This window comes from Sus scrofa, chromosome 3, assembly GCF_000003025.6.
Source record: "Sus scrofa isolate TJ Tabasco breed Duroc chromosome 3, Sscrofa11.1, whole genome shotgun sequence".
Taxonomy (NCBI): Eukaryota; Metazoa; Chordata; class Mammalia; order Artiodactyla; family Suidae; genus Sus; species Sus scrofa.
In genome coordinates this window covers 42,327,912-42,354,122 of record NC_010445.4, presented here as the reverse complement: position 1 = coordinate 42,354,122, position 26,211 = coordinate 42,327,912, and the positions used below count along the sequence as shown (strand labels likewise).

The 26,211-nt window shown below is 46.2% G+C and overlaps 1 protein-coding gene across 3 annotated transcripts in view; it reads left to right on the top strand.

The window, feature by feature from the left end:
- Positions 1–26,211, top strand: part of IPPK (inositol-pentakisphosphate 2-kinase) — a 60,162-nt gene that overhangs the window by 14,040 nt on the left and 19,911 nt on the right. For 2 of the 3 annotated variants that reach the window (XR_002342482.1, XM_013995782.2), the window contains exons 4-11: positions 402–468; positions 2,377–2,498; positions 3,891–3,980; positions 13,959–14,017; positions 14,716–14,788; positions 17,629–17,908; positions 20,012–20,162; positions 20,896–20,998. Coding sequence is in view for 1 of the 3 variants with exons in the window: in XM_013995782.2 (XP_013851236.2) it covers positions 402–468; positions 2,377–2,498; positions 3,891–3,980; positions 13,959–14,017; positions 14,716–14,788; positions 17,629–17,908; positions 20,012–20,162; positions 20,896–20,998 (945 nt within the window). In the remaining 2 variants the exon portion in view is untranslated. Of the gene's footprint in view, positions 1–401; positions 469–2,376; positions 2,499–3,890; positions 3,981–13,958; positions 14,018–14,715; positions 14,789–17,628; positions 19,155–20,011; positions 20,163–20,895; positions 20,999–26,211 lie in introns of all 3 variants that reach the window. The other variant, XR_002342483.1, reaches the window with a different exon arrangement.

The window sequence follows — 26,211 nt, the reverse complement described above, 5'->3', positions numbered from 1 at the left end:
CTGATGAGGAGCTTCGTGCAGGCTGAGAGCGGCCTTGGCCCCGGCTCTGCCATCCACAGACATGTGAGAATGAGGATGAGGGCATGGTGAAGACAGAGGAGGAGCCCTGTGAGGAGCACTCTGTGGACACTGACTGTGGGTGACACAGGGCACGCTGCTGGCCAGCCACTCCGAGGAGGGCTTGTTCCTCTTAGTGCACAGAAACCTTAGTGTGTCTGTCTAATATGGACATATCTTTAAAATAACAAAGCACCTTTTATCCCTAAACCCCACAGACTGAGTACTTTTAATGTGGTAACATAAAATTGACCTTTTTAACCATTTTTAAGTGTTCAATTCTGTGGCATTAGGTACGTTCAGATTGTTGTGCAACTCACACTGAGTATTTCTTATTCTTACAGGAAGTTGTTCAGCTGCCTTTAGATTTTGTGAAACAGCTTTGTTTAAAGATACAGTGTGAAAGGCCAGGTAAGAGTTTCTAACACCCCACTTGTAATGTGTTTGATGTGGTTGCTCAGGTTAGATAGGATACAGTTTTTGGTAGGTCTTTTGCCAGGATCTTCATTATCAGGGGTAGAAATCCTAGGAGCTCATGAATACAGTTCTGGGCATCAGATATGCAGATCACTCGGGGAATATCTGACTCAGAGTTAATTAATAAAAACACAAATGCATTTGGGAGCTGAGAGGAAGCTGAAAGAGTTGGGGGAGACATAGGGAAAGGAAGATGGGCTGGGCTGCACACGGGCCTGGAGGAGTCTGGAGGAAAGCCAAGTAGACTGAGCCACGGAGGTGGGCCAGGCCCTAGGGTCAGCAGTCCTGAAGACGTTCCCCAAGAAGCTGGCACCACCCAGCTGCTTATCCTCTTGCGGTAAGAGGGGAGACTCGGATTTTTGTACCTGTCCCTCTGCCCCCGCCGCCAGCTCACGTACTCCCGGCCATCACTGTATGTGCCTTGCACTCCCATACCTTCCCCCCAACAGCTCCCCTGCCTCCCATACCTCCCCATCACCTCCCAAACCTCCCCCATCACCTCCCAGGCTTTCCCCCATCACCTCCCAAACTTCCCCCATCACCTCCCATTCCCTCCCCCATCACCTCCCAAACTTCCCCCATTACCTCCCATTCCCTCCCTCATCACCTCCCAGACCTTCCTCCATCACCTCCAAACTCCTCCTCATCTCCTTATATACCTTCTCCCCATATCATCTCACATATTTTCCCCTCAATACCTCATGTACCTTCCCTGTACTTGCTTGTGACCATAATGACAGTAACCATGTCACAGTCTTTCCTTTCATAGAGACAAAGATGTAAAATCCATGTTGTTGAGGGACAAAATGTATCTTCTTCTAAAGCACAGCCAGGCAGGGCATGCAATGAGCCAGTATAAAAGTCCTTCCATATTTGATTAGGAAAGTGAAAGAAGACGACTGCACCCCAGAGTCCCTGTTTTGGGGAGCAGTGAGGAGCTGGGCCTCATGGGTGGAAAGGGCCGACAAGGGGGAAGGAGGCAGCAGCCTTGTTCAGAGCCTGAACTGTGTCTTGGCCCTGTTTTCTTCATCTAGACACAGACAGTCTGAACGTGCTGTGGTTCTGCGATTAGTTACTAATGTCTCTCAGCAGCATTAGTTTTATAATCAGCAGTTATATCATTTAATAGAATAGTCAGTCTTGTTTTGTGGAAGGAGGAAAGCTGGCTTCTCCTGGGACCTGGAGGCTGTCTCTTCTGTGACTGTTTACAGAACAGCTTCTGGCAGTCAGTCCCGAGGAAGTACTGGTATTTAAGTTTTCTGAGGAAGCTTCAAGAGGAAGGTAGTGTGCTGCCTCCTTCCTCTCTGAGCTCCTGATTTGAGGGAGTTTTAGAACTGGGGGGCAGTTCCTCAAATCACCCTCACTTCTGATGACAACATGTTTGGGGGTCCCCAAGACCAACCTCAAGTCTGATAATTTGCCAGAAGGCCCCGCAGAACTCACTGTCTTCTTCATTATTGTGGCTTATCCCAGGTAAGGGTCACAGGTGAAAGCCAGCTGAAGGAAGAGGTGTCAGGGTTGTGTTGGGGATGGGGCTCATATGCATAGCTGACCACCCGTGTGGCTGCTTTCCACCTCCAGCCCTTCCAGAGGTTGAGCGGATAGCACAGGGCCCAAACCCCTGCCAGGAACCAGTGTTACACCTGTGTGACTCTGGGTCCCCAGATAGACTCCTTAGGCAGGACAACTCAAGGCTCAGAGGTGACCTCCCAAGAACAGAGGCCAAGGCCAGCCTCGTCTTGGGCAAGGCCGATCCTTACCCCACAGGAGGCCACACTGCCGTCGAGTCGTCTTATCTCTCTCACACTGATCCTTAGTTTTTCTCTTTGCTCTGTTTTCCAGAATCACGCTGTGACAAGGACCTGGACACTCTCAGTGGCTATGCTCTGTGCCTTCCCAATTTAGCCAGGCTTCAGACCTACCATTTTGCAGAGCACCGGCCGATCCTGTGTGTAGAGATCAAGGTGAATTTTTGTCAAAAGGGAAACGGTGTGACAAAGGGTAAGGAGGGTCCAGACTAAAGTCCATGAGTCACCTGCCTGGAGCGAACTTTCCCACAGAAGCTCCTGATGTCCCCACACTGTGCCCGTAACCTAGGCAGCCCCTCATTTGCAGCACCTAGGCTTACTTTCTGCTCCTTCCGTGTGTACCACTTGCACTTTGCTACTTTTGTTCCTCTCACTGGCCAGACCTAAGGGGCACACCTTCCCAGACCCCCAGATGTAGACTCATTCTCAGGTCTTACAACAGGGAGCCAGTCAGGGACAAACCCTAGCTGATGGCACCAGAAGGAAGCATGGGTTCTGCTCTGCTTATTTTCCTTGGAGGGTGCAGCTTTCCAGGCCCCCTCCTGACCTCCTTCCTAGTGACACTGCATGCCATGTTCCAGGAGCTCAGCTTGAGGGTGGCCCTTTAGACCTGGTGGCACTCTGTTTCCTTGCTTCTCAGGAGCATGCTCAGGACAGACCTCCAGGAGGCAGCAAAGCCCTGGTTTGTCATGGCCAGGAGTCCTGAGGTGGGGGCGACGCAAAAGCCTCACTTGTCTAGTGGAAGGCAGTGAACACTGGATAAGGACCAGGCCCTGCTTCAGCTCTGTGGCCATGTTCAGCATGGCTGCCTGAGTCTCCCTCAGGAAGCCTCCCTGACACCCAAGGCTGTTGTTTGTTTCCTTGCTCCACACTTCTGGTGGGGAGTTCTGGGTCATGCTCTTGCCCCTGAGTGTTCACACCCCTGGGGGTTCAGTGTGGACTAATGTTCTGCTTCTCCAACCAGAGAGTGAGCATCTCAGGCATCAAAAATGCTGGGCAGCATGATCTTCATGTCCTGAGGCCAGGCACTGGTTTTTCATATTGTATGTGCCCAGAAACCAGGGCTTCAGAAGGCACCCAGAGTTCCAGAAATAGTGGGAGCCCTGCAACTATCAGATGGGCACCTTCCCGTTCATACATTCTTGTCAGAGGGACCGAGGGTTCTGCTTCTTGGAGCTGGGAGCTCGGGGCATATTTGCATTCCTAGAGTCTTTGTAGGCTTGTTTTGTGATGAAAACACAAAGCTGCTCTGTGTTGTACTTTGTTAAGCCAGCAATTGAGACATCACTGTTCCCCCCCCCCCCCCCGCCCCCGTGAGGGTTCTGGTCTTGGATTCTCTACTGGCAAAGAGACCTTTATGTGGTGCAGTGAAGGAAGCATCAATTCCTACTGGGGACTGAAGATAAAAGCACCTTTGGGGAATGTTTATGTCTAACACTTGCTGATCTTCATGGGAGTTGTACTTCATTAACGTAGTTAGTTATATGCCTTACCTAGAGGTATGTGATTTCTGAGCTTTTTTCCTCCCTTCCTTGTTTTATTTTGCAGCCAAAATGTGGGTTTATCCCTTTCTCCAGTGAAGTTACGCATGAGATGAAGCATAAGGTGTGTCGTTACTGCATGCACCAGCACCTCAAGGTGAGGAGAGCCCACCAGCCGGTTTCCCTGTGCACAGAGCCTCGTACTGAAAGGCTGGGCCTGAGGTGTGACCATCTGGAATTTTCTGAGGAGCAAAATAAAATGGAGGATTTATTTCCTTTTAATTTCCCAAATGGTTCACATTCTTCTCTTTTTTTTGGCCATGTCTGCGGCATGCGGAAGTTCCCAGGCCAAGGGTTGAACACATGCCACAGCAGTGACAATGCCAGATCTTTAACATGCTGAGCCATGAGGGAACTGTCTTTATTTTCTTAATTGAGATATTTAGATATCCTGGGTGTTATTACCCTTTTAAAGTGTTTAATCCAGTGGATTTTAGTCTGTTCCTAAGGTTGTGCGACCATGATCACTGTCTAATTCCAAAATGTTTCATTACCTTGAAAAGAAGTCCTGTGCCCATGAGCAGGCACTCCTTAATCCCTCGTCGTGCTGACCCCTGGCAACCACTTCTAGACATTTCATATTTTGTGACTGTCTTCTTTTACGTAGCAATGATATTTTTGAAGTTCATGCACTCTGTAGCATTTATCAACACTTAATTCCTTTTTTGGCTGAATAATACTCCATTGTAGGGGAACATTTTGTTTATCCAGTCATCTATTTTTTTTTTTTTTTTTGTCTTTTTACCTTTTCTAGGGCCACTTCCATGGCATATAGAGTTCCCAGGCTAGGGGTCTAATCGGAGCTGTAGCCACCAGTCTACACAAGAGCCACAGCAACTCGGGATCCGAGCCGCCTCTGCGACCTACACCACAGCTCATAGCAACGCCGGATTGTTAACCCACTGAGCAAGGCCAGGGATCGAACCCTCGATCTCATGGTTCTAGTCGGATTCGTTAACCACTGCGCCACGACGGGAACTCCTATCCATTCATCTATTGACGGACATGTGAATTGTTTCCTTTTGGCCATTGTGAGTATTTTGCTCTGAACACATGTGTACATATACATGTTGAGTCCCTGTTTTCAGTTCTCTTGGGTAAATTCCTAGGAGTGGAGTTGCTGGGTCTTAGGGAAATGCTGCTTTAACTTTTTGAGGAAATGGCAGACTGTTTTCCACAGCTACAGCACCATTTTGTATTCCCCAGCAAGATATGAGGGCTCCAGTTGTTCCACATCCTTGCCAGCACTTGTTGTTATCCCTCTTTGTGATTATAGTCATCCTTACGGATTTGATGGAGTATCTCATATGATTTTCATTTGCATTTCTCTAATGGCTAATGATGTTGAACATTTGATCTTGTGCTTATTTGGAAATATTTTCTCCTGTTCTGTTGGTTGCCTTTTTACTCTGTTGATAGTGTCCTTTGGGAGTTCCCATAGTGGCACAGCGGGAACGAATCCAACTAGGAACCGTGAGGTTGTGGGTTCCATCCCTGGTCTCTCCGTGGGTTAAGGATCTGGTGTTGCTGTGAGCTGTGGTGTAGGTCGCAGACGTGGCTCGGACCCTGTGTTGCTGCGGCTCTGGGCTCTGGCGTAGGCCAGCAGCAAACAGCTCTGATTAGATCCCTAGCTGGGGAACCTCCATATGCCGCAGGTGTGACCTTAAAAGGACAAAAGACAAAAAAGAAATTTTTTTTTTGGATAGTCTCCTTCGCTGCACAGAAGTTTTAAATCTTGATAAAGTCTAATTTGTCTTTTTTTCTTTCATTACCCATGCTTTTGATGTCATAGCCAAGAAAGCTTTGCCTAAACCAAGGTCATGAAGCTTTTCCTGTATGTTTTCTTCTAAGAGCTCTTATGTTTAGGTCTTTGATCTATTTTGAGTTAATTTCTGTATTTGGTGTTAGGTAAAGGCACAGCTTCATTCTTTTGTATGTGATATCCAGTTTTCCCAGCACCATGTGTTGAAAAGAATGTCATTTCTTCATTGTATGGTCTTGGTGCCATCACTGAAGATATATTGGCCGTATATGTGAGGGCTTGTTTCTAGACTCTCTATTGTATTCCATAGGTCTGTATGTCTGTTCTTATGCCAATATCATGCTCTTTTGATTGCTGTGGCTTTGTAAATAGGTTTTGAAATTAGGAAATGTTGGTCTTCTAGCTTTGTTCTTCTTTTTCAAGCTTGTTTTGGCTATTTGAAGCCCCTTATAATTACATATGAATTTGAAAATTGGATTTTTCATAACTGCAAAAAAAAAAAAGACTTGGAATTTTGACAGAAATTTCAGGAGTCTATAGTTCACTTCAGGTAGTATTGCCATCTTTTTTTTTTTTTTTTTTTGGCTAGACCTGTGGCATGTATAAGTTCCCAGGCGAGGAATTGAACCCATGCCACAGCTGTGAGCTGAGCCACTGCAGTGACAGTGCCAGATCCTTGAGCCACACAGGAGTGCCCAGTATTGCCATCTTAACAATATTAAATCTTTGTAATCGTGAACCCAGGCTGTCTTTCCACTTATTTAGGTTTTCTTTTTCTTTCAGCAACATTTTATAGTTTTCAGTGTATAAATCTTTCACTACTTCGGTTAAATATTTCTAAGTATTCTTTTGGAATGTTTAAATGTGGTTATAAATAGAATTGTGTTCTCGTATTTCCTTTTTGGTTTATTTCTAGAGTATAGAAACACAACTAATTTGTGTGTTTTGATCTTGTACCCTATAATTTTGCTGAATTTATTTATTAGCTCTAGTAGCTTTCTTGTAGATTCTTTGAAATTTTCTATGTATAGGATCATGTCATCTATGAATAGATTTTTACTTCTTCCTTTCCAATTTAGGTACCTTTAACCTCCACAATTTCCAAGAAACCAGCTGGGATTTTTTTTTTTTTCTTTTTAGGGCTGTACCTGTAGCATACGGAAGTTCCTTGGCTAGGGGCAAATCGGAGCTATAGCTTCCAGCCACAGCCACAGCCACAACAACATGGGATCCAAGCTGTACCTGCTGCATACACCACAGTTCAGGACAATGCCAGATCTTTAACCCTCTGAGCGAGGCCAGGGATCAAACCCGCAACCTCATGGATCCTAGTCAGATTTGTTAACCACTGAGTCACTAAAGGAACTCCCAGCTGGGATTTTTGATAGAGATTCCATTGCACTGCAGATTGATATGGGAAGTATTGCCACCGTAACAGTATTCATGCTCTTTGAACACAGGATGTTTTTCCATTTTATTTAGGTCTTTCTTTCAGTGATGTTACGTAGTTTTTAGTGTATAAGTCTTATGCTTTTGTTGAACTTATTCCGAAGTATTTTACTTTTGGTGATGCTATTGTAAAAAGAATTTTTACAGATTTCATTTTAAGGTTGTTTGCATAGAAATACAGTTGATTTATTTATGTCATATATATATGTTTTAAACACACATAAACATAAAAATTTACTGTCTTAACCATTAAGTTGTACAGTTCAGTGGCATTAAGTACACTTATATTGTACAACTATCACTGCTGTCCATCTCCAGAATTTTTTTCATCCTATAAAAGTGAAACTCTACACCCATTAAACAACACCACATTTATTCCTTTCTCAAGCCTCTGGCAACCACCACTGTAGTTTCTGTCTCCGTGAATTTGAGTAGTGTAGGTTCTTCACGTATGTGGAATCATACGCCTTCATCCTTTTGTTTCTGACTCATCTCACTTATCATAATGTCCTCAAGCTCATCTGTACAGTACCTTGTGTCAGAACTGCCTTCCTGCCTTCCTTTTGAAAGCCGAATAACACTCCATTGAATGTGCCGTATTTTGTTTACCCGTTTACCCTCTGATGGATACTTCTGTTGTTCCCACTTCTTGGCTGTTGTGAAAACTACTTCTGTGAACATGGGTGTACAGATATTTCTTTGAGACCCTGCTTTCAGTTCTCTTGGGTATATACAACCAGAAGTAGAGTTGCTTTATCATATGGTAATTTTTTTTTAATATGAGTACAATATTGTATAGAAGTAGCATTCTTTTTTCTTGATCTAGCCAAAGGATTGCCGTATTTGGTTGTCTTTTCAGAGGAAGAACTTTTGGTTTTATTTCTTTTCTCAGTTTTCCTCTTTCTGTTCTCTCTTTCCTCTATCTGTAATCTACTATTTCTTCCCTCTGTTTACATTGGATTTAGTTTGATCTTTTCTAGTCTTTTAGGGTTGAAAATTAGGTTATTGATTTGAGATCATCTTTTTTTCCCCCCCTGGCTGCTCCTGTGGCATATGGATATTCCCAGGTCAGGAATCAAATCCAGGCTGCAACTGCGACCTACGCCACAGCTGTGGCAATGTGGGATCCTTAACCCACTGTGTCACAGTGGGAACTCGGAGGTCTTCTTTTTAATCTAGTTTTTACAAGAACACATTTCTCTCTAAGCACTGGTTTCTCTGCCTCCTGTAAATTTTGGTATGTTGTATTTTCATTTCCATATATCTCAATTTATTTTGATTGCCCTTTTTATTTCTTATTTGACTCATTGATGATTAGGAGTATATTTAGTTTTCATCTATTTGTGAGTTTCTCAAATTTCCTTTTGTTATTGGTTTCTAGTTCATTACACTTAGTTTGCAGAACATTTGCATGACTTCATGTCTTTTTAAATTTATTGAGGAGTTCCCATCGTGGCGCAGTGGTTAACGAATCCGACTAGGAACCATGAGGTTGCGGGTTCGGTCCCTGGCCTTGCTCAGTGGGTTAACGATCTGGCGTTGCCGTGAGCTGTGGTGTAGGTTGCAGACGCGGCTCGGATCCTGAATTGCTGTGGCTCTGGCATAGGCCAGCGGCTACAGCTCCGATTCAACCCCTAGCCTGGGAACCTCCACATGCAGCGGAAGCAGCCCAAGAAATAGCAAAAAAAAAAAAAAAAAAAAAAAAGGATCCAGTGTTGCCACAGCTACAGCTTGGATTCGATCCCTGGCTCGAGAACTTCCAATATGCCAAGGGTACAGCCATTAAATAAAAAAAGAAAGAAAGAAACTACTATTGTGAAAGTTAACTTAGAAAGTTAAACTCAAGAGAAGAAATAAATAAATAAATAAATAAATTTATTGAGACTTATTTTATGGTTTAACGTATGGTTTTTCCTTGAGAATGTTTCATGTTTACTTACTTAGAATATATTCTGCCATTGTTAGGTGGAATATTATATAGATAGTTGTTAAGTCTAGTTGGTTTATAATGTTGTTCAGATCTTCTACTTCCTTGTTGATTTTCTGTCCAGGTGTTCTACCTATTGATTTAACCTATTAACCTAAACAATCTAGCCCAATTAACAACATTTAAGTTTCAGTAATATACACAACTCTGTGCCCCATGTAGTCTTGTTGACTTCCCCCACCGCTGCTGTTGTGCTGTTATTCTCATACATTACATCTTTATACATTGTATGCTTGTCAGTATGGAGTTGTAGTAATTGCCTTATGCCCTGCATGGGACATTCTGTCTCTTAAATCAGGTAGGAGAAAAAAGTTACTAGCAAGATATATATATATTGTTCTATATATTTAACCTGTGTATGTTCCTTTACCCAGTGCTCTTTATTTCCTTTCATGGATTTGAGTTACTGTCTGGTGCCCTTTTATTTCAGCCTAAAGAATTCCCTTTTGTATTTTCTTTCTTTTAATTTATTTTTTTAATTGTTAAATTTTTTTAATCTTTTTTGCCATTTTAGAGCTGCACTCATGGCATATGGAGGTTCCCAGGCTAGGGGTCAAATTGGAGCTGTAGCTGCCAGCCTACACCAGGGCCACAGCAATGCCAGATCCGATCCGCGTCTGCAACCTACATGCCAGATTCTTAATGCACTGAGCAAGGCCAGGGATCGAACCCGCAACCTCACTGTTCCTAGTCAGATTTGTTTCTGCTGTGCCACTACAGGAGCTCCTCTTTCTTTCTTTTAAATTTTATTTATTTTATATTATTTTGGCCATGGCTGTGGCATATGGGAGTTTTAGGGCGGGGGATCAAACTCACACAACAGCAGTGACCCAAGCCACTGCAGTGGTAATGCTGGATCCTTAACCTGCTGTGCCACAAGAGAACTCCTCCCTTTAGTATTTCCTGTAGGGCAGGGTTTCTAGCGACACATTTCAATTATTTTATTTTTTTCTTTTATAATTTTTATTTTTTCCGTTACAGTTGATTTACCGTGTTCTGTCAATTTCTACTGTACAGCAAAGTGACCCAGTCATACACACACACATATATATATACACACACATATATATATACACATATATATATATATACACATTCTTTTTCTCACATTATCCTGCATCATGTTCTATCACAAGTGACTGAATATAGCTCCCTGTGCTATGAAGCAGGATCTCATCACTTGTCTACTCCAAGTGCAATAGTCTGCATCTGTTAACCCCAGACTCCCAGTCCATCCCACTCCCTCCCTCTCCCCCTTGACAACCCCAAGTCTTTGCTCCAAGTCCATGAGTTTCTTTTCTGTGGAAAGGTTCATTTGTGTCCTATATTAGATTCCAGATGTAAGTGATATCATACGGTATTTGACTTTCTCTTTTTGACTTACTTCACTTAGTATAAGAGTCTCTAGTTCCATCCATGTTGCTGCAAATGAAGCAACACATTTTTAAAGTTATTGTTTATCTGGCAATGTCTTAATTATTCCTTCATTTGAAAGGATAATTTTATAGATAAAACTCCTCTTTTGATAGTCTTTCTTGCAGCACTGTGGGTGTGCCACCCCAGTGCCTTCTGGCCTCCGTTGTTTCCAGGAAGAAATCTTACGGAGGAGCCTTGTACATCATGAGTCACTCCTGTCTGTTTTCAAGATTCTCTGTCTTTGTCTTTGGATAGTTTTGTTATGATGTATCTAGATGTGGATCTCTTGGACTTTGTCCTAAAATTCACTGATTGTTTTCTTCTGCCTACTCAGATCTGCTGTTGAGCCTTTCTTGTGACTTTTTCCACTTTAGTGATTAATTGTATTTTTCAATGACAACATTTCTGTTTGGTTCCTTTTAATAATTTCTCTCATTGATATCCTCTATCTTTTAAGACACTTTTCTTTTTGTTTTCTTCAGTTCTTTGTTCTTACTCTCCTTCAGCTTTAAGCATATTTAAAGTAGTTGAGTTAAAGTCTTGGTCTAGTAAGTCCAGTGTCTGAATTTTTCAAGGACAGCCTATTGATTGTTTTTTTTTTTTTTTCTTTTTCCTGTATATTCTTTTTTGTTTCTTCGCAAGTCTCTTAATGCTTTGTTGAAAATGGGCATTTTAAGTAATATAGTGTGGCCACTCTGGAATTCAGGTTCTACAGTCTCTCTAGGATTTGTTTTTGCTGCTTGTTGTAATTGCTTTGTTTGGTGCCTTTTCTTTGTCAGTTTTGAGAAGTCTGGTTTTTGTCATGTGTCGCCTCTGATGAGCAGCTAATTGTTTGACAGAGATTTCTTAAATGCCTGGAACCAGTAAGTCTTCCAGTCTTTGCTGAGGGGCTCTGTGTGCGTATTGGAGCCTGCACTTAGCACAGCAGTTGCCTTAGACCTCACTTCTGCATAGCTTCAGATCACCAGGAGGTGGTAGCCTTTTCAGGTCTTTGGGAAAATGTCCCTTTTGCAGCTGGTTAGCCCTGAGTCAGGTCAGTGAAAGTAGAAAACCAAGAGGCAAGTCAAATAATGACCACTCTTTGGCAGCGAGGCTTTGGAGATGTACCTACCCTGTTTAGTCTTTTCCAGTGGCCACCAGGCATCTATTTTCACTGTGATTGATGCTGTTGGTTTTTAGAGTTCCCTTGGTGCTAGAGAGAGTGGGGTAGGATTAGGGAATTAAAAGTGCCACACAGCTCACTGTTCTTATTTAGATATGGCTATTTTTCTTGTATAATGCTCTCCAGATTGTTACAGGCCTTTGGTTAATTTTCTAAGTCCTGAAAAAAAATTTTTTTTTTTGTCTTTTTGCCATTTCTTGGGCCGCTCCCGCGGCATGTGGAGGTTCCCAGGCTAGGGGTCAAATCGGAGCTGGAGCTGCCAGCCTACGCCAGAGCCACAGCAACGCAGGATCCGAGCCGCGTCTGCAACCTACACCACAGCTCACGGCAATGCCGGATCGTTAACCCACTGAGCAAGGGCAGGGACCGAACCCGCAACCTCATGGTTCCTAGTCGGATTCGTTAACCACTGCGCCACGACGGGAACTCCTGAAAATTTTGATTGTGACATTTTTTGCCAGTTTCCTCCTTGTGCTTATGGAGGAGAGAATTTCTAGAGGTTCTTTGTCCACTAATTTTGCTGACTCACCCTATCCATTCTTTGTGGTGTTTAACTTTTCTAGACTCTTTGGGGAAAGAAGGTATGTCAGCCATTCCCTTTAGGAGGTGGGTTTTCATTGTCACCATTCATTTTCAACATATATGATGAATTTTTAAGAACTATTTTTTTAAACTATGAAAGCGTACCTGCTCTTTTAATTAATAAATTATGGAATTGTATGAATTAGGTCTCCCCAGAAGTAACTTATATTGTCAGTTTGCATATCCTTCCAGACTTCTTCCTGTGCCAGTGAAGCTATACATGTTATTCAGTTGGAAATAAACTGTGCACATAGTCTAATGTGTGTTCACATGTGCATCTGAATACACATACACTTTTTTTTTTTGGCCTCACCCTTGGCATGTGGAAGTTCCCAGGCCAGGGATTGAAACCATGCCATGGCAGTGACCTGAGCTGCTGCCAGGGCCTTAACCCACTGAGCCACCAAGGAATTCCAAAATTTTATAAAGTAAATATGGGATCTTGTTATAAGTAATTGTTCTGCTAACTGCTTTTTTCACTTAAATAATCCATTGAGATTGTTTGTTATGTATCCTTCAAGGCCTGTTTTCATGGCAAATTTGTTTTTTGTTTTTGTTTTTTTTTTTACTTTTTAGGGCCACACCTGCAGTGGCATATGGAGGTTCCCAGGCTAGGGGTTGAATTGGAGCTGCAGCTGCCAGCCTACACCACAGCCACAGCAACACAGGATCCGAGCTATGTCTGCGATCTACACCACGGCTCACGGCAACACCGGATCCTTACCCACTGATTGAGGTCAGGGATTGAACCCACAGCTTCATGGTTCCTAGTTGGATTTGTGTCTGCTGTGCCATGATGGGAACTCCTTCGTGCTGGATTTGGATACGTGCATGTGTAGATGCATATATCCTTTTTTTTTTTTAAACCAAAAAGTGATATCATATGTATCGTTCTGTCAATTGCTTTTCTCCTGGAATAAATATTAGTCATTTTTACTTTATTTTTTATTATTATTTTTCGGCCATGCTGCAACATGTGGAAGGAAGTTGAGGTTCCCAGGCCAGGGATCGAACCTTAGCCATAGCAGTGACAATGTCAAATCCTTTATTGCTAGGCCACCAGGGAGCTCTAGCAATGGTGATTTTTTTAGCTCTGGCTCTTTCTCTTAGTGGCTTCATATTATTTATTCATCCCTCATTCAACACATGGCCTGCTGTGTCCTAGCTCGCAAGAGCAGATGTACTTCAATGGACTTAGCTGTTTCTAGGTTTGGCTGTTACAGTGAGGTTGCAGTGAACACCCTTGACCCAGTGGCTCCTCATAGATTTGCCAAGTCTTGGGGCACTGAGATTTAACATTTTGATGGAAACCAGCCCGTTCCCTTTCAAAAGGTTGTGCCAATTTAGCTTCTCACGGCCATGAACTTACTAGTTAGGTGCACCCTCCCTTTCCTGGATATTATAATTTTAAAGATTTGTTTATCTGATTACCAAAATTTAGTAGTTGGTTACCAAAATTTAGCCATGTCATCTTATATCTTGCTCACGTGGAGGGCCTGGCAGCACTCAGAGGAGCCCTCAGAGGAGGGCGGAGGTTTCCTGGGTTCAGAGTCGAGTCCCCTGCTTCGGCTTGTGATGTGCACCTGGAGGTGGTGTCATCTGCGGGGCCTGCAGCTGCCTTGGTCATCTTGCAGTCACTTGGGCTGTTGTGTGTGTTAGCATGAGCCCAGTGCTGCCCTAATCCAGTCACTGACACCTTGTGATGGTTTCTTAACAGGTGGCAACTGGGAAGTGGAAGCAGATAAGTAAATACTGTCCCCTTGATCTCTACTCAGGGTAAGAGAACACTTCCCCTTTGTCCCTAGTACTGCCTTTCTTGGAGGAAGAGGTGGGGGTGGCATTCTGTGCATGGGGTGGTGGGGCAGGAGTGGGGAGCATTCTGTGAGGTGGGGGCTGCTCGCCTGCAGATAGCCAGGGCCCTCGGCAGGGCTCAGAGTTCTTGCCTGCGGTCAGGTTGCCTCCCAGGGTTCCTGCAGGTTATCTGTGGGAGCCAGTGGCTCAGGGATGTTGCCAAAGGGGCAGAGAGCGGGTGGGCTTAGGGGTAGCGATGGGGGTGCCTCTGTGAGGAGGGCTGGGGAGAATGCAGCTCTTTAATCTGCAACGCTCAGGGACATCGAGTGGCAGCCCTTGGGCATGTGCCCTGAGCCACAGGAAGGTGGATACAAGTATGCTTTAATTCTCTCAATAATACTTTTTCCTGGAGTTCCCATCGTGGTGCAGTGGAAATGAATCAGACTAGGAACAATGAGGTTGCGGGTATGATCCCTGGCCTTGCTCAGTGGGTTAAAGATCTGGCATGGCCGTGAGCTGTGGTGTAGGTCACAGATGTGGCTCAGATCTGGCTTTGCTGTGGCTGTAGTGTAGGCCAGCAGCTGTAGCTCCGATTAGACCCCTAGCCTGGGAACCTCCATATGTCGCGGGTGTGGACCTAAAAACAAAAAGCAAAAAAACACAAAAAGACTTTTTCCTTTTAGAAATAAACAGAGAATGTACTTTGCTTTGAAAAGCTTGTTACAAGAGGCACAGAACAACTTAAAGATATTTAAGGTAAGACTGGCTTCTATTTCATGGCACTTTTAGGGTGGGACCAGTGGGTGTCTGAACTAAGCTGAGTGAACCCATGGCGCTTTGGTCCCTGACAGGGTTCTATGACCTTGTAGACAAGGGCATCTGGGTTGGGGCTGCCTTGGCCTTATTTGGGTCCTTTTCCCAAACCTCATTTCATGGGTGTGTCATCCTGGGATCCTGGGATGTGTGCTGTTAACTCCTTGACCACTGGGTGGCCTTGGGCTCTGTTGACTCGGACCCTGACCCTGGTACTTGACTGCGTCCCCGGAGTCCTTCTGTGTGGTTGAGATGGAAGCAGGAGCTGGGTGGAGCATCCTAAAGCATGGCCACACCTGTCTGTGCCTCTCCTCCTGGTTCACTTAGGGAACTTATTGTCTGGGGTTTGCTGGTCAGCTAATGATTTTTCCAAGTCCTGCAGCTCTGATCACCCTGCATCCTGATCATGTAGGGGAAGGCTCATCACCTGGCACAAGGCACCTTCTACTCAAGACCTCAGCACCCTGATGGGGCCTGCTGAGGCCCCGTGGTCACTCAATGTGGAGGAGAGGCTGGGGGTGGGGTTGAGGGGGTGGGGAGAGGAGAGCAGGGCTGGCCCAGACCTGCAGGAGGGCTTGGTGTGGCCTTTGTCCCCTGGCATCCCCTTTGTCATCTCCTTTTCTGCTCACCACGGACTCTGCTACCAGTCCTGGTTATATTCTCATTCTGTATGACATATGAGAGAGTTCGTGATAGGCTTCAGGTCACAGGCATCTATGTGGAGTAGCAAGGCTGTTGGTTGGACAGCCGTGTGCTCTCTGCTTCCTGCTCTGTGTGGACAGTGCTGTTCTGCACACAGCTGCCGCTCAGAAGTGGGCTCCGGGAAGGGTGCGAGGGAGGTCTCTTCCTGACTTGCTTCCCCCATGTGGCTCATAAGTCTGGTCAGAGTGAATCAGCTATATCGTCTGCCTCCACCTTCCCAAATCTAGAAAAAGAGGATGTATTTTAAAATCAGGTTTGATTTTTAATTCTTATGAGGACTTCAGGAATCTTATTTTTAAATCCCAAAGATAAATTCCTTGGGGGTTTAATTTGGAGCCTGTATTGAGGCTGGCATTTTCTGACTGCCCCCGCCTGGGCTGGCCTGTCAGGCCCACACTTAAGCTGAGTGGTGTGTCTGGCTCAGCTCCTGGACCAACTGCCCTGCTCCGGGGCCTGGGACCTGGAACTGAGAACCCTGGCTGTGTGCTGCTTCTGTTGAAATCAGCATGGGAAAAAATCCAGAGGTAGAGATAATGGTTTCAAAAGAGATGGATTAAAAGCAGTAACGTGGAATGGCTTTTAAAAGCAATACCTTGGGCCATGCGGTGCATCATCGCAAGTGCCATCACCTTTCATAGCAAGCTCTCTGGTTCTGATGCTCACGCCTGACCTTGTGAAGTTCCAGGGGTGGAGAAGCCTCCTGGGTCATGGTTGGTGTTGATGTGGTGCTGTTGTCGAGCCCTCTCCTTGTCTGTCTGAATGTTGTTCGCAGACTCCAGGCTGTGGCTCTGTCCACCCCAATTCTGGACACTTGTGAGATGTGCTGGGGGACACGTGGGGGTGTGGCTCCCTGCCTCGTGTCCCATGAGGTCCTTGAGCAGCCATGTTTGTATTTGTTAAAATGCCCATCCACCTGGGTTCCAGACTTTGGGGAGAAGGGGCCTTCTGCTGTGCAGGGTCCCTCAGCTGCCCAAGGCCTGGAGGCAAGAGTGTCGGGGACACAGCTGCCCCGCAGGACCCACAGGCCTGGCCCTCCTCCTGTCTGTGGCCCAGGTTGGCTGGTTTCGGCTGCACATGTCATCTCTGTCTGCTCTCCTCCCGGGGGCTCCTGCTTTCCCTTTGCCAGGCCCATCTCGGGGGTCATCATCTCTGCTTCCCTTGGCCCCGTGGCCAGCAGTGGCCTCGGTTGTGTTCCCCTCTCCCTGGACACCCACATCTGTGAGCCCTGACAGCGCTGCCTGGGGACACCCACGCTGCTGAGTCCCAGGGCCTTGTGGAGGGAGGACTGTCTAGTCCATGCTGCTCATTGGAGTGAAGTGACCCCCACCCGCCAGCTGGGGCCCAGCAGGGATCATCCTCATCCTTATCACCTACTGTGTAACAGCCGCCTTTCGGCTCGCAGTTCTGTAGCCAGCAGCTAAGGAGCAGCAGAGCTGCTTCTGGCGCAGGGTCCCTCCCTCCTGAGGCTGCCTCTCATCTGAAGGCTCGGCTGGAGCCAGAGGCTCTGCTCCCAGAGCCATTGGCAGGAGGCTTCATATCCTGGCTATGTGGGGTTCCGTGGGGCTGCTCACTGTGGCTACTGTGACCTGAGAAGAGAGTCTTCAAGATAGAAGCCACAGTTGCTTTTATAACTTAATCCTGCTGGGGTGCGCTGTTGCTCTGCTCATATTCTCTTGGTCACATGGACCAAACCTCTATAGTGCAGCGGGGATACAGGGCATTTGCACCAGGGGATAGAGGCCACTGGGTACCTCTCCAGAAGCTACTGACTGTATCTTCTCACAGACAGACAAGGACACTCAGGGCAAGCGATGTGTCAAATGTGCTGCTGCTCAGGAATGTGGGGACCAGGGTTCCCTTAGGGCTTTTCTCCTAGACACCCACTGGGTGTCCCTTCCTGTGACTTGGGAACTGAACGTCTTGTTCACCTTCCAGTGAGATCTGCCTCTTGGTCAATCCCCAGGGGCTGCAGTGGGGGGTGGAGTAAACTGCTGGTCTGTGTCTGTCTGGGGGGTGGCACGGAGGTGTTTTCCCCCCAGCCTGCTGGGCTTGACGTCGCCCATGTCTTTCCCTCTCTGAAGAATGGCGAGCTGATTTACGGCTGCAAGGACGCCCGTGGCCCCATGGCTGACTGGAGCGAGCTCGCGCACCATCTGAAGCCCTTCTTCTTCCCATCCAATGGCCTGGCTGGTGGGCCCCACTGCACACGGGCCGTGATCCGGGAGCTGGTGCGCGTCATCACGCGAGTGCTGCTGAGTGGCTCAGACAAGGGCCGGGCGGGTGCCCTCAGGTCGGGGCCTGGGCTTCGGGGCCCAGCCGTCTGCGAAGCCAGCCCTTTCAGCAGGAGTCCCCACTGCCAAGGTGGGCCTGGTGGGTGGGCTGGGCTGGGGGCAGCAGAGCGCGTGGCACAGCCTGCAAGGGGCCCGCCTGGCCTCACGGAGCTTCTGCAGGAGGAGCCTGGGTCCTGTCAGGCCACCCAAGGTTGGGCCTCCCTGTCCCTCAGCCCCGGGTGGGGAGCCCTCCTTTTCCACCTCCTGTCTGGGTTTGTAAACCGCAGTGCACAATGGGGCTGCAGGCTCTTCCCTAGAACCTCACACCATGTGTCTGCACCTCTGTGGTTTGCTGCGTGTCATTGCAACCCTTGGGATAGGTTTTCCTTTTCTTTCCTTAGTTGGGGAGAACTGAGGCTTGAAATGTCGGGGTCCTACAGCTCAAAGCCCTTTAGGAGGGTGGGTGGCAGTTTGTAGACAGCTGTGAACACAGACACTCGGGGCCTGTGGCTTTGGGCCCTCCTGCTCGAGGCTCCGTTCCTCACAGAGTCACCGGGGGAGGGGGGCCCCTGGGCTTCAAGGTAACTTGTCACTGATTTGGGTTTGGCCACGAATGTCCATGGGCTCCTCGTTCACCACCTTTGTCATCTGCTGGCAGGTTCCACAGCATGCCAAGTATGTGGCTGGTGGAACCATGGCTGGGCACTTATTTTCAGAGACTGACTGGGAAGATGCAGATTCTTCACGGTTTTTTGTTTTTGTTTTTTGTTTTTTGGCCTCGGCACGTGGAAGTTCTTGGGCCAGGGATCGAGCCCATGCCACAGCAGGGATCCAGGCTGCTGCAGTGACAGAGCTGGATCCTTAACCTGTGGAGCTGCAAGGGAATCCTCAGATCCTTGAGTTTTTGTGCTGATGATCCCTGTGCTCGCTGAGAGCCCTCCAGGCTTGGCGGGGGGTGGCCTGCAGGATAGCAGCCCTGCTCTGGCATGCATTTTAGTCGTTGCTGTTCTGCCATGCAGCTGCCCGGGCACACCAAGTTACCTTTCTTCTGTCCCTCATGCCAGATTTCTATTAGCACAAAAAAAAAAAAAAATGATACCTACTCATTTCAGGCAATTTTGATAAAATGATGCCCATATTAGGGTACTTAACTGCTTTTAAGTGGATGGAGCATGTCTGGAGGGACACAGATGGACACTGGTCGTTGAGGCACCATTGATACCTGGGGTCCAATTGGAGCTACGCCAGCCTACACCACAGCCACAGCAACACAGGATCCGAGCCAAGTCTGTGACCTACATCACACGCTGGATCCTTAACCCACTGAACAAGGCCAGGTATCGAACCTGCAACCTCAGGGTTCCTAGCCGGATTCGTTTCTGCTGTACCACAATGGGAACTCCAGACAGCCTATAATTCTAAGAGGCCCCTTCTAGCTGGGCCTGTGTACTTTTACTCTGTCTCAAGTAATTGGGCATGTTTTGCCAGAGGTCAGAGTGTCAAGACTGCACATGGCCATAGCTGTTCCCTGTGACTCAGGCCTGTATTCCACAGCATCTGTTCACAGACGTGGCTGTTTCCTCGAGGGTGGGATAAATGGGCTGGGACTCTGTCTCCCTAGCCCTTGAGGGCCGTGGTGCACAGCAGGGGCCCAAGAACACTTGAGCATGAAATTTGGACCTTGTGTCTGCATTGTTCCTGCTATGGCAGCTCCCTGTTCAGTGTGGCCTCACCTCTCAGCATGGGGTGTGGCTCTGGGCTCTGCCGCTGCAGTCTTGCAGATTGGGGGATGTCAACATGGTTGTTTTAAATTTTGTGCCTTGTTTTATTTATTTATGTATTTATTTGGTTTTTGGCCATGCCCACAGCATGTGGAAGTTCCTGGGCCAGGGATGGAACCTGAACCTCAACAGCAGCAATGCTGGATCCTTCCTTGACTGCTAGGCCACCAGGGAACTCATGTCTTATCTTATTTAGACCGAGGGTCATCTCTAAACTTAGATCTGGGCTGGGGTGATAGACTGAAGGATGCTGAGAGGAAGAAGAGGCAGGATTGAGATTGTTTGGGGCCAGCCCTGAGCGAACGTCCCTCATCCCAGCCCCAGCAGCTCCGTGAGGCAGGGTGAGGCCTGTGCCTGCCACCTTCTTTCGTCCTCGACATAAACCTCTTGTTTTCCCCTGATGTTCTTGGTAGGAAAAAGCACCCCGGAGCGCTCAGGGTTACCGAAGGGCTGTCTTCTGTACAAAACCCTCCAGGTGCAGATGTTGGACCTGCTGGACATCGAAGGACTCTACCCTCTGTACCGGCGGGTTGAGCGGTACCTGGAGGAGTTTCCTGAGGAGAGGTGAGGCCCAGGTCCCGGGCTCCCTATCCTTTCTGAGCCCACGTGGGGACAAGGGCAGTGGGTCACCCCATGGGAACACAGCACAGGTCTCCCAGAAGGGGGACTCACCCCAGCTACCTCTCCCCCCGCCCAGACGCCAGGCCCAGCCTGGAGACTCGGTGCCATGTGAAGGAGGACCAGGATCCTGTCAGATCAGTCAGTGGTCACCTGCCTGTTTCTAGAAAGGAAAGAACGTTCTTTGAATCTGGCAGTCCTGTGTCAGACAGTCCTAAGTGTGTCCTGATTTGGGGCTGAGCCTGCAGGGGGCAGTGCTGCTCCACAGCCAGTGAGCCGCTCATGTCTGGCCCCAGCGGGGCACTGGTCTTCAGCCCTGCCTTGTCTGGCCCCTGGTCATCCTGTTGGGGGTTGCGAGGGTCCACACTTGTGGTGGGGGCAGGGGCTAGGGCTGATGCCTTGACCCGGCCCCACCTCCTCCCCACGGCCCCTCAGAAGCATCTCTGACTGGACACCATTTGTCATAAACAGGAGACATTCAGCCTTGGCTCTCTCAGGTCTGATCTCGCAAGTTCTATTTAAAGCTTTGATGCTTCAGGACAAACTTCAGCATTAGGAAGAAAAAACTGCATCTCTTAATGTTCTTTGAAACCAGATGTATGACTCTTGAACTGCTACCAGTTTAGCAAATCATTTCCAGACAGCTCTGTCACCCACTTTTCTGTGCATTCTCCTTCAGAAAAGCATTGCAAATAGATGGGCCTTACGATGAAGCATTTTACCAGCGGCTGCTTGATCTCTCTACCGAGGATGATGGCACAGTGGCCTTTGCACTGACAAAGGTGGGTAGGCCCTTTCAGAGCACACCATGTGTTCCCTTTGGGTCTTAGCACTAACTTGGGGTTTTCCTCTTTTTTTTTTTTTTTTTGTCTTTTGTCTTTTGTCTTTTGTCCTTTTCTAGGGCCACACCAGTGGCATATGGAGGTTGCCAGGCTAGGGGTCAAAATGGAGCTGTTGCTGCCAGCCTATACCACAGCCGCAGCAATGCCAGATCTGAGCCGCATCTGAGACTCACACCACAGCTCACGGCAGCACCAGATCCTCAACCCACTGAGCAAGGCCAGGGATTGACCCCGAAATCTCATGGTTTCTAGTCGGATTCGTTTTCACTGCGCCACGAAGGGAGCTCCAAGGGGTTTTTCCAAGAAATGTTCCCCAGTGCCTACCCCTGGTGCTTCAAGCAGAAAAACTGGGAGTGAAAACAAAGTGGCTAATGTCTCCCTGAGATAGACCCGTCCAGGTGCTGAAATGTGACTTCAGCGTCCAGAGCGAATTTTCTGGTTCTGGTGGCCACCGCCCACCTCGGGAGCAGCCTCCTCCGTGCCCTTCCTGTGCTGTGGCCCTGGTCCCAGGCCACAGTTCTGTGCTCCTCTTAACAGCCTTTGAACAGGCCGATGCCAGCCATCCCCTCCTCACAGCCCTCTGAGGGCCTGGACCCCAACCTGTGCTGCTCGTGGTGGTCTACTTCTTCCCCAGAACTCAGGCCAAGAGGCACCCTGGGACAGTCTCTTAGGGAAGAGGCCTGATCTGTTCTTTCTGGTTCTGTGAAATCAAGGAATTTGGGGCCAGGGCGGGCGAGGGGGCAGTCCATGAACTTGGATAGGAAAAAAAATTACATCTTTGTTTTCACTAACCTCTAATTGAAATTTAGTATTTCCTTCCATTACAAATGTGGCAACAACCACTGTGGGGTCGCAGGACCCCCAGCTTTACCATTAGGAGAAATCAGATCTTTTAATTTCACACTGTAGGTGCTACAGACATCGCATGATAGCTTTATATTCATCACTCTGAGGTTTTGTTATGTAGTGCTTTGTAATACATTTATTTAAAAAATATTTTGGTATTTAACACGGTCACACATTTACTTTCTGTATTTAAAAATGTTATTTTTATTTATTTTTATTTTTTTAGGGCCGCACTTTTAAAATTCGTTTCCACTGCGCCATGAAGGGAGCTCCCAAAAATGTTATTTTCTAAAAAAAATAAATTTTATTGGAGTGTAGTTGAATTACAAAGCTGTGTTAGTTTCAGGCGTATAGCAGAGCAAATTAGTTACACATGTACATGTGTCCATTCCTTTTCAGATTCTTTGTGCATATAGGGTATTACACAGTATGGAGTAGAGTACACTGTGTTGTACAGTAGGTCCTTGGTTCTTACTGTTTTATATATAGCAGTGTGCGTATGGCAGTCCCAGCCCCCTAATTTATTCCTCCCCCCTTCTTTCCCCTTTGGTAACTATAAGTTTTATTTGAAAATCTTTGGGTCTGTTTTTGTTTTTAAATTCTTTTATATCATTTTTTTTTAATTAAGAGTCCACATATTAGTGATCTCATATATTTGTCTTTCTTCGACTTACTTCACTTAGAATGATGATTTCTAGGTCCATTCATGTTTTTGCAAATGGCATTATTTCATTCTTTTCTATGGCTGAGTAATATTCCATTGTATATATGTACCACAACTTCTTCTTCTTCTTCTTCTTTTTTTTTTTGGTCTTTTTGCCATTTCTAGGGCCTTTCCCATGGCATATGGAGGTTCCCAGGCTAGGGGTCGAATTGGAGCTGTAGCTGCCGGTCTACGGCAGAGCCACAGCAACGTGGGATCCGAGCCACGTCTGCAACCTATACCACAGTTCACAGCAATGCCGGATCCTTAACCCACTGAGCAAGGCCAGGGATTGAACCTGCAACCTCATGGTTCCTAGTCGGATTCGTTAACCACTGCGCCACGACGGGAACTCCTACCATAACTTCTTTAATCATCTGTTGATGAACATTTAGGTTGTTTCCGTGTCTTAGCTATTGTAAATAGTGCTGCAGTGAACTTTGGGGTGCATGTATCTTTTTGAAAAAAAAAAATGTTATTCTTAGAGGGATCTGTAGGCTTCACTGGGCTGTCAAAGGTTTTTCTAGATGCTAAAATGGTTAAGGAAGACTGTCCTAGTGGGAGCAAAGTGACGAAAGACAGGAGCAAATCAGAGTGACATCTGCATCCTTTGGGCTGCTGCCCTGGAGCCCTGGTCCTGACAGTGTGTCTGTGGTTGTTGTTCATGGAGAGTCCTCACGGTTGTCTCTGGCTGACGCTGGGTACTCCCTCTTCTGCATCTATTGGGTTTTTGAGGAGGTCCCCTCTGAAGCTAAGGGCCCTCAGGTGCTTGGGGTGAAGCTGTCCTCAAGATGGGGAGAGATCCCAACGGGACCCCTGTCAGAATAAAGTGACAGACTGCCTGATGCTGTCTGCAGCTGGGGTACATTGATTTAGGAGTAAGTATCATTATTCCTTTTTTCAAGAGAAGAAGCATAGGACTTTACTTCCTTTCTTCTACGCATTTCTGTATTTTTCAAAATTCCTAATAAATATGTATGGATTACTTTTTAATTTTATTGTACTTTTTTTAACCTTTTGTGTAAACATAATCTTTCTGTTCAATCCCTGGCCTTGTTTAGTGGGTTGGAAACCTGGCGTTGCCAAGGGCTGCAGTGTAGGTCGCAGATGCAGCTTGGATCCCGTGTTGCTTGGCTGTGGTGTAGGCCAGCAGCTATAGCTCCAATTTGACCCCCAGTCTGGGAACTTTGATATGCTGTGGATTGTCACCCTAAAAAGACAAAAAAAAAAAGTTTTTAATTTTGATGAGGTCATTTATCTTGTTTTTTTCTTTTGTTAAAGTTCATGCTTTTTTGGTCTTGTATCCAAGAATCAATTGCTAAATCCAATGTCGGTTTCTTCAAAGAATTTTAGCTCTTAAGTTTAGTTCTTTGATCCATCTTGAGTTAATTCTTATCTGTGACAGTCTACTCTCGTGCTTGTACCCTGCCTTTATTACTGTTGCTTTTTAGTAAGTTTTGAAATTGGGAAGTGTAAGTTCTCCAACTTAGATTGTTTTGGCTATTTGGAGCCCCTTATAATTCCATATGAATTTTATTTATTTTATTATTATTATTATTTGCTTCTTTTAGAGCCATACTTGTGGCATGTGGAGGTTCCCAGGCTAGGGCTCTAATTGGAATTACAGCTGCTGGCCTACACCACAGCCACAGCAATGCCAGATCTGAGCCGCGTCTGTGACCTGTATACCACAGCCCATGGCAATGCCAGATCCTTAACCCAATGAGTGAAGCCAGGGATCAAACCCACAACCTCGTGGTTCCTTGTTGGAATCATTTCCGCTGCGCCATGACAGGAACTCCACATGTGAATTTTAGAATCAGAAGCCAGCTGGAATTATTAGGCACTGGTGAATGTGCAGATTTTTTTGGGTAGTATGTATGGCCATCTTTATAACAGTAAGTCTTCCAATTTGTTAACATAGGATGCTGTTCCATTTGTTTAGGTCTCTTTTTATTTCAACAATCTTTGGTAGTTTTTGGAATATGTATTTTGTTAAGCTTATTCCTGAATGTTTTCTTTTTGATGCTGTTGTAAATGAAGTTGTTTTCTTTTTTTTTTTTCTTCAGGGTCACACCTGAGGCATACAGAGGTTCCCAGGCTAGGGGTCCAATCGGAGCTGTAGCCATTGGCCTACGCCACAGCCACATCAATGCTAGATCCGAACCTCATCTGCGACCTACACCACAGCTCACAGCAATGCCGGATTCTTAACCCATTGAGTGAGGCCAGGGATTGAACATGCGTCCTCGTGGATACTTAGATTCATTTCCTTTGAGCCATGATGGGAACTCCTGAAGTTGTTTTCTTAATTCCATTTTTAGATTGATGATTGCAAGTGTATAGAGATGCAACTTGTTTTTATATATTGATTTTGCAGCCTACAGCCTTGTTGGATTTATTAATTTGAATTGTTCTTTAGTAAATTCTTTAGGATTCTCTCGTTTTGAGATAGTTTTACTTCTGCCTTTCCAATTTGGATGCCTTCTATGTCTTTTTCTTGCACAACAGCCTTGGCTAGACCCTTTAGTGCAATGTTGAATGGAAGCGGCAGTTGGTCTTTTGTCATTATAATGTTTGCTACCTACCGGCTTTTCAGAGATGTCCTTTATCAGGTTGAAGCAGTTCCCTTCTTTCCTTAATTTGATCAATGTTTTATCAGGAACAGGTGTTGGATTTTATCAAATGTCTTTTCTGCATCCACTGATATTATCATGTGGTTTTTGTCTTGTATTCTATAGATATGACATATTTATTTGTGGATGTTAAAACCAACCCTGTATTCCTGGGATAAACTCCACTTGTTCATGCAATATGATTCTTTTCATATGTTGCTGGGTTAACTTTGCTATTATTTTGTTGAGGCTTTTTGTGTCCATACTCATGAGAGATACTGGATCTGTAATACAAGTCTTGTGGAATGAGTTGGGAAGTGCTTCAGTCTCCTTTTTCTGGGGGGCAGGGTGGGGGCTGAGAAGGATTTATGGTAATTTTTCTTCAAATATTTGATAAAATTCACCACTGAAGCCATCCTGGTCTGGGCTTTTCTTTGTAGATTGTTTTATTTGTTGTTGTTGTTTTCTCTTTTGTGGGGTTTTTGGTTTTGTTTCGTTGTGTTTTTGGTAGGTAGTGTTTTGATACCCATTTCAGTCTCATTATTTGTTACAGGTCTTCTTATGTTGTCTGTTTCTTCTTGAGTCACTTATGATAGTTTGTATCTTTTTAGAAATTTTTCCATTTCATCTAAGTGGTATAATTTATTGGCCTACAGTTTTTTATAGTTTTTGTCTTTTTTTTTTTTTTTTTTTGTCTTTTTGCTATTTCTTTGGGACTGCTCCCGTGGCATATGGAGGTTCCCAGGCTAGGGGTCTAATCGGAGCTGTAGCCACTGGCCTATGCCAAAGCCACAGCAGCTCGGGATCCCGGCCACGTCTGTGACCTACACCACAGCTCACGGCAACGCCGGATCCTTAACCCACTGAGCTAGGGCAGGGACCGAACCCGCAACCTCATGGTTCCTAGTCGGATTCGTTAACCATTGCGCCACGACGGGAACTCCTAGTTTTTGTCTTTTTGAAGTATATCCTTTACAAGTTACATTAAT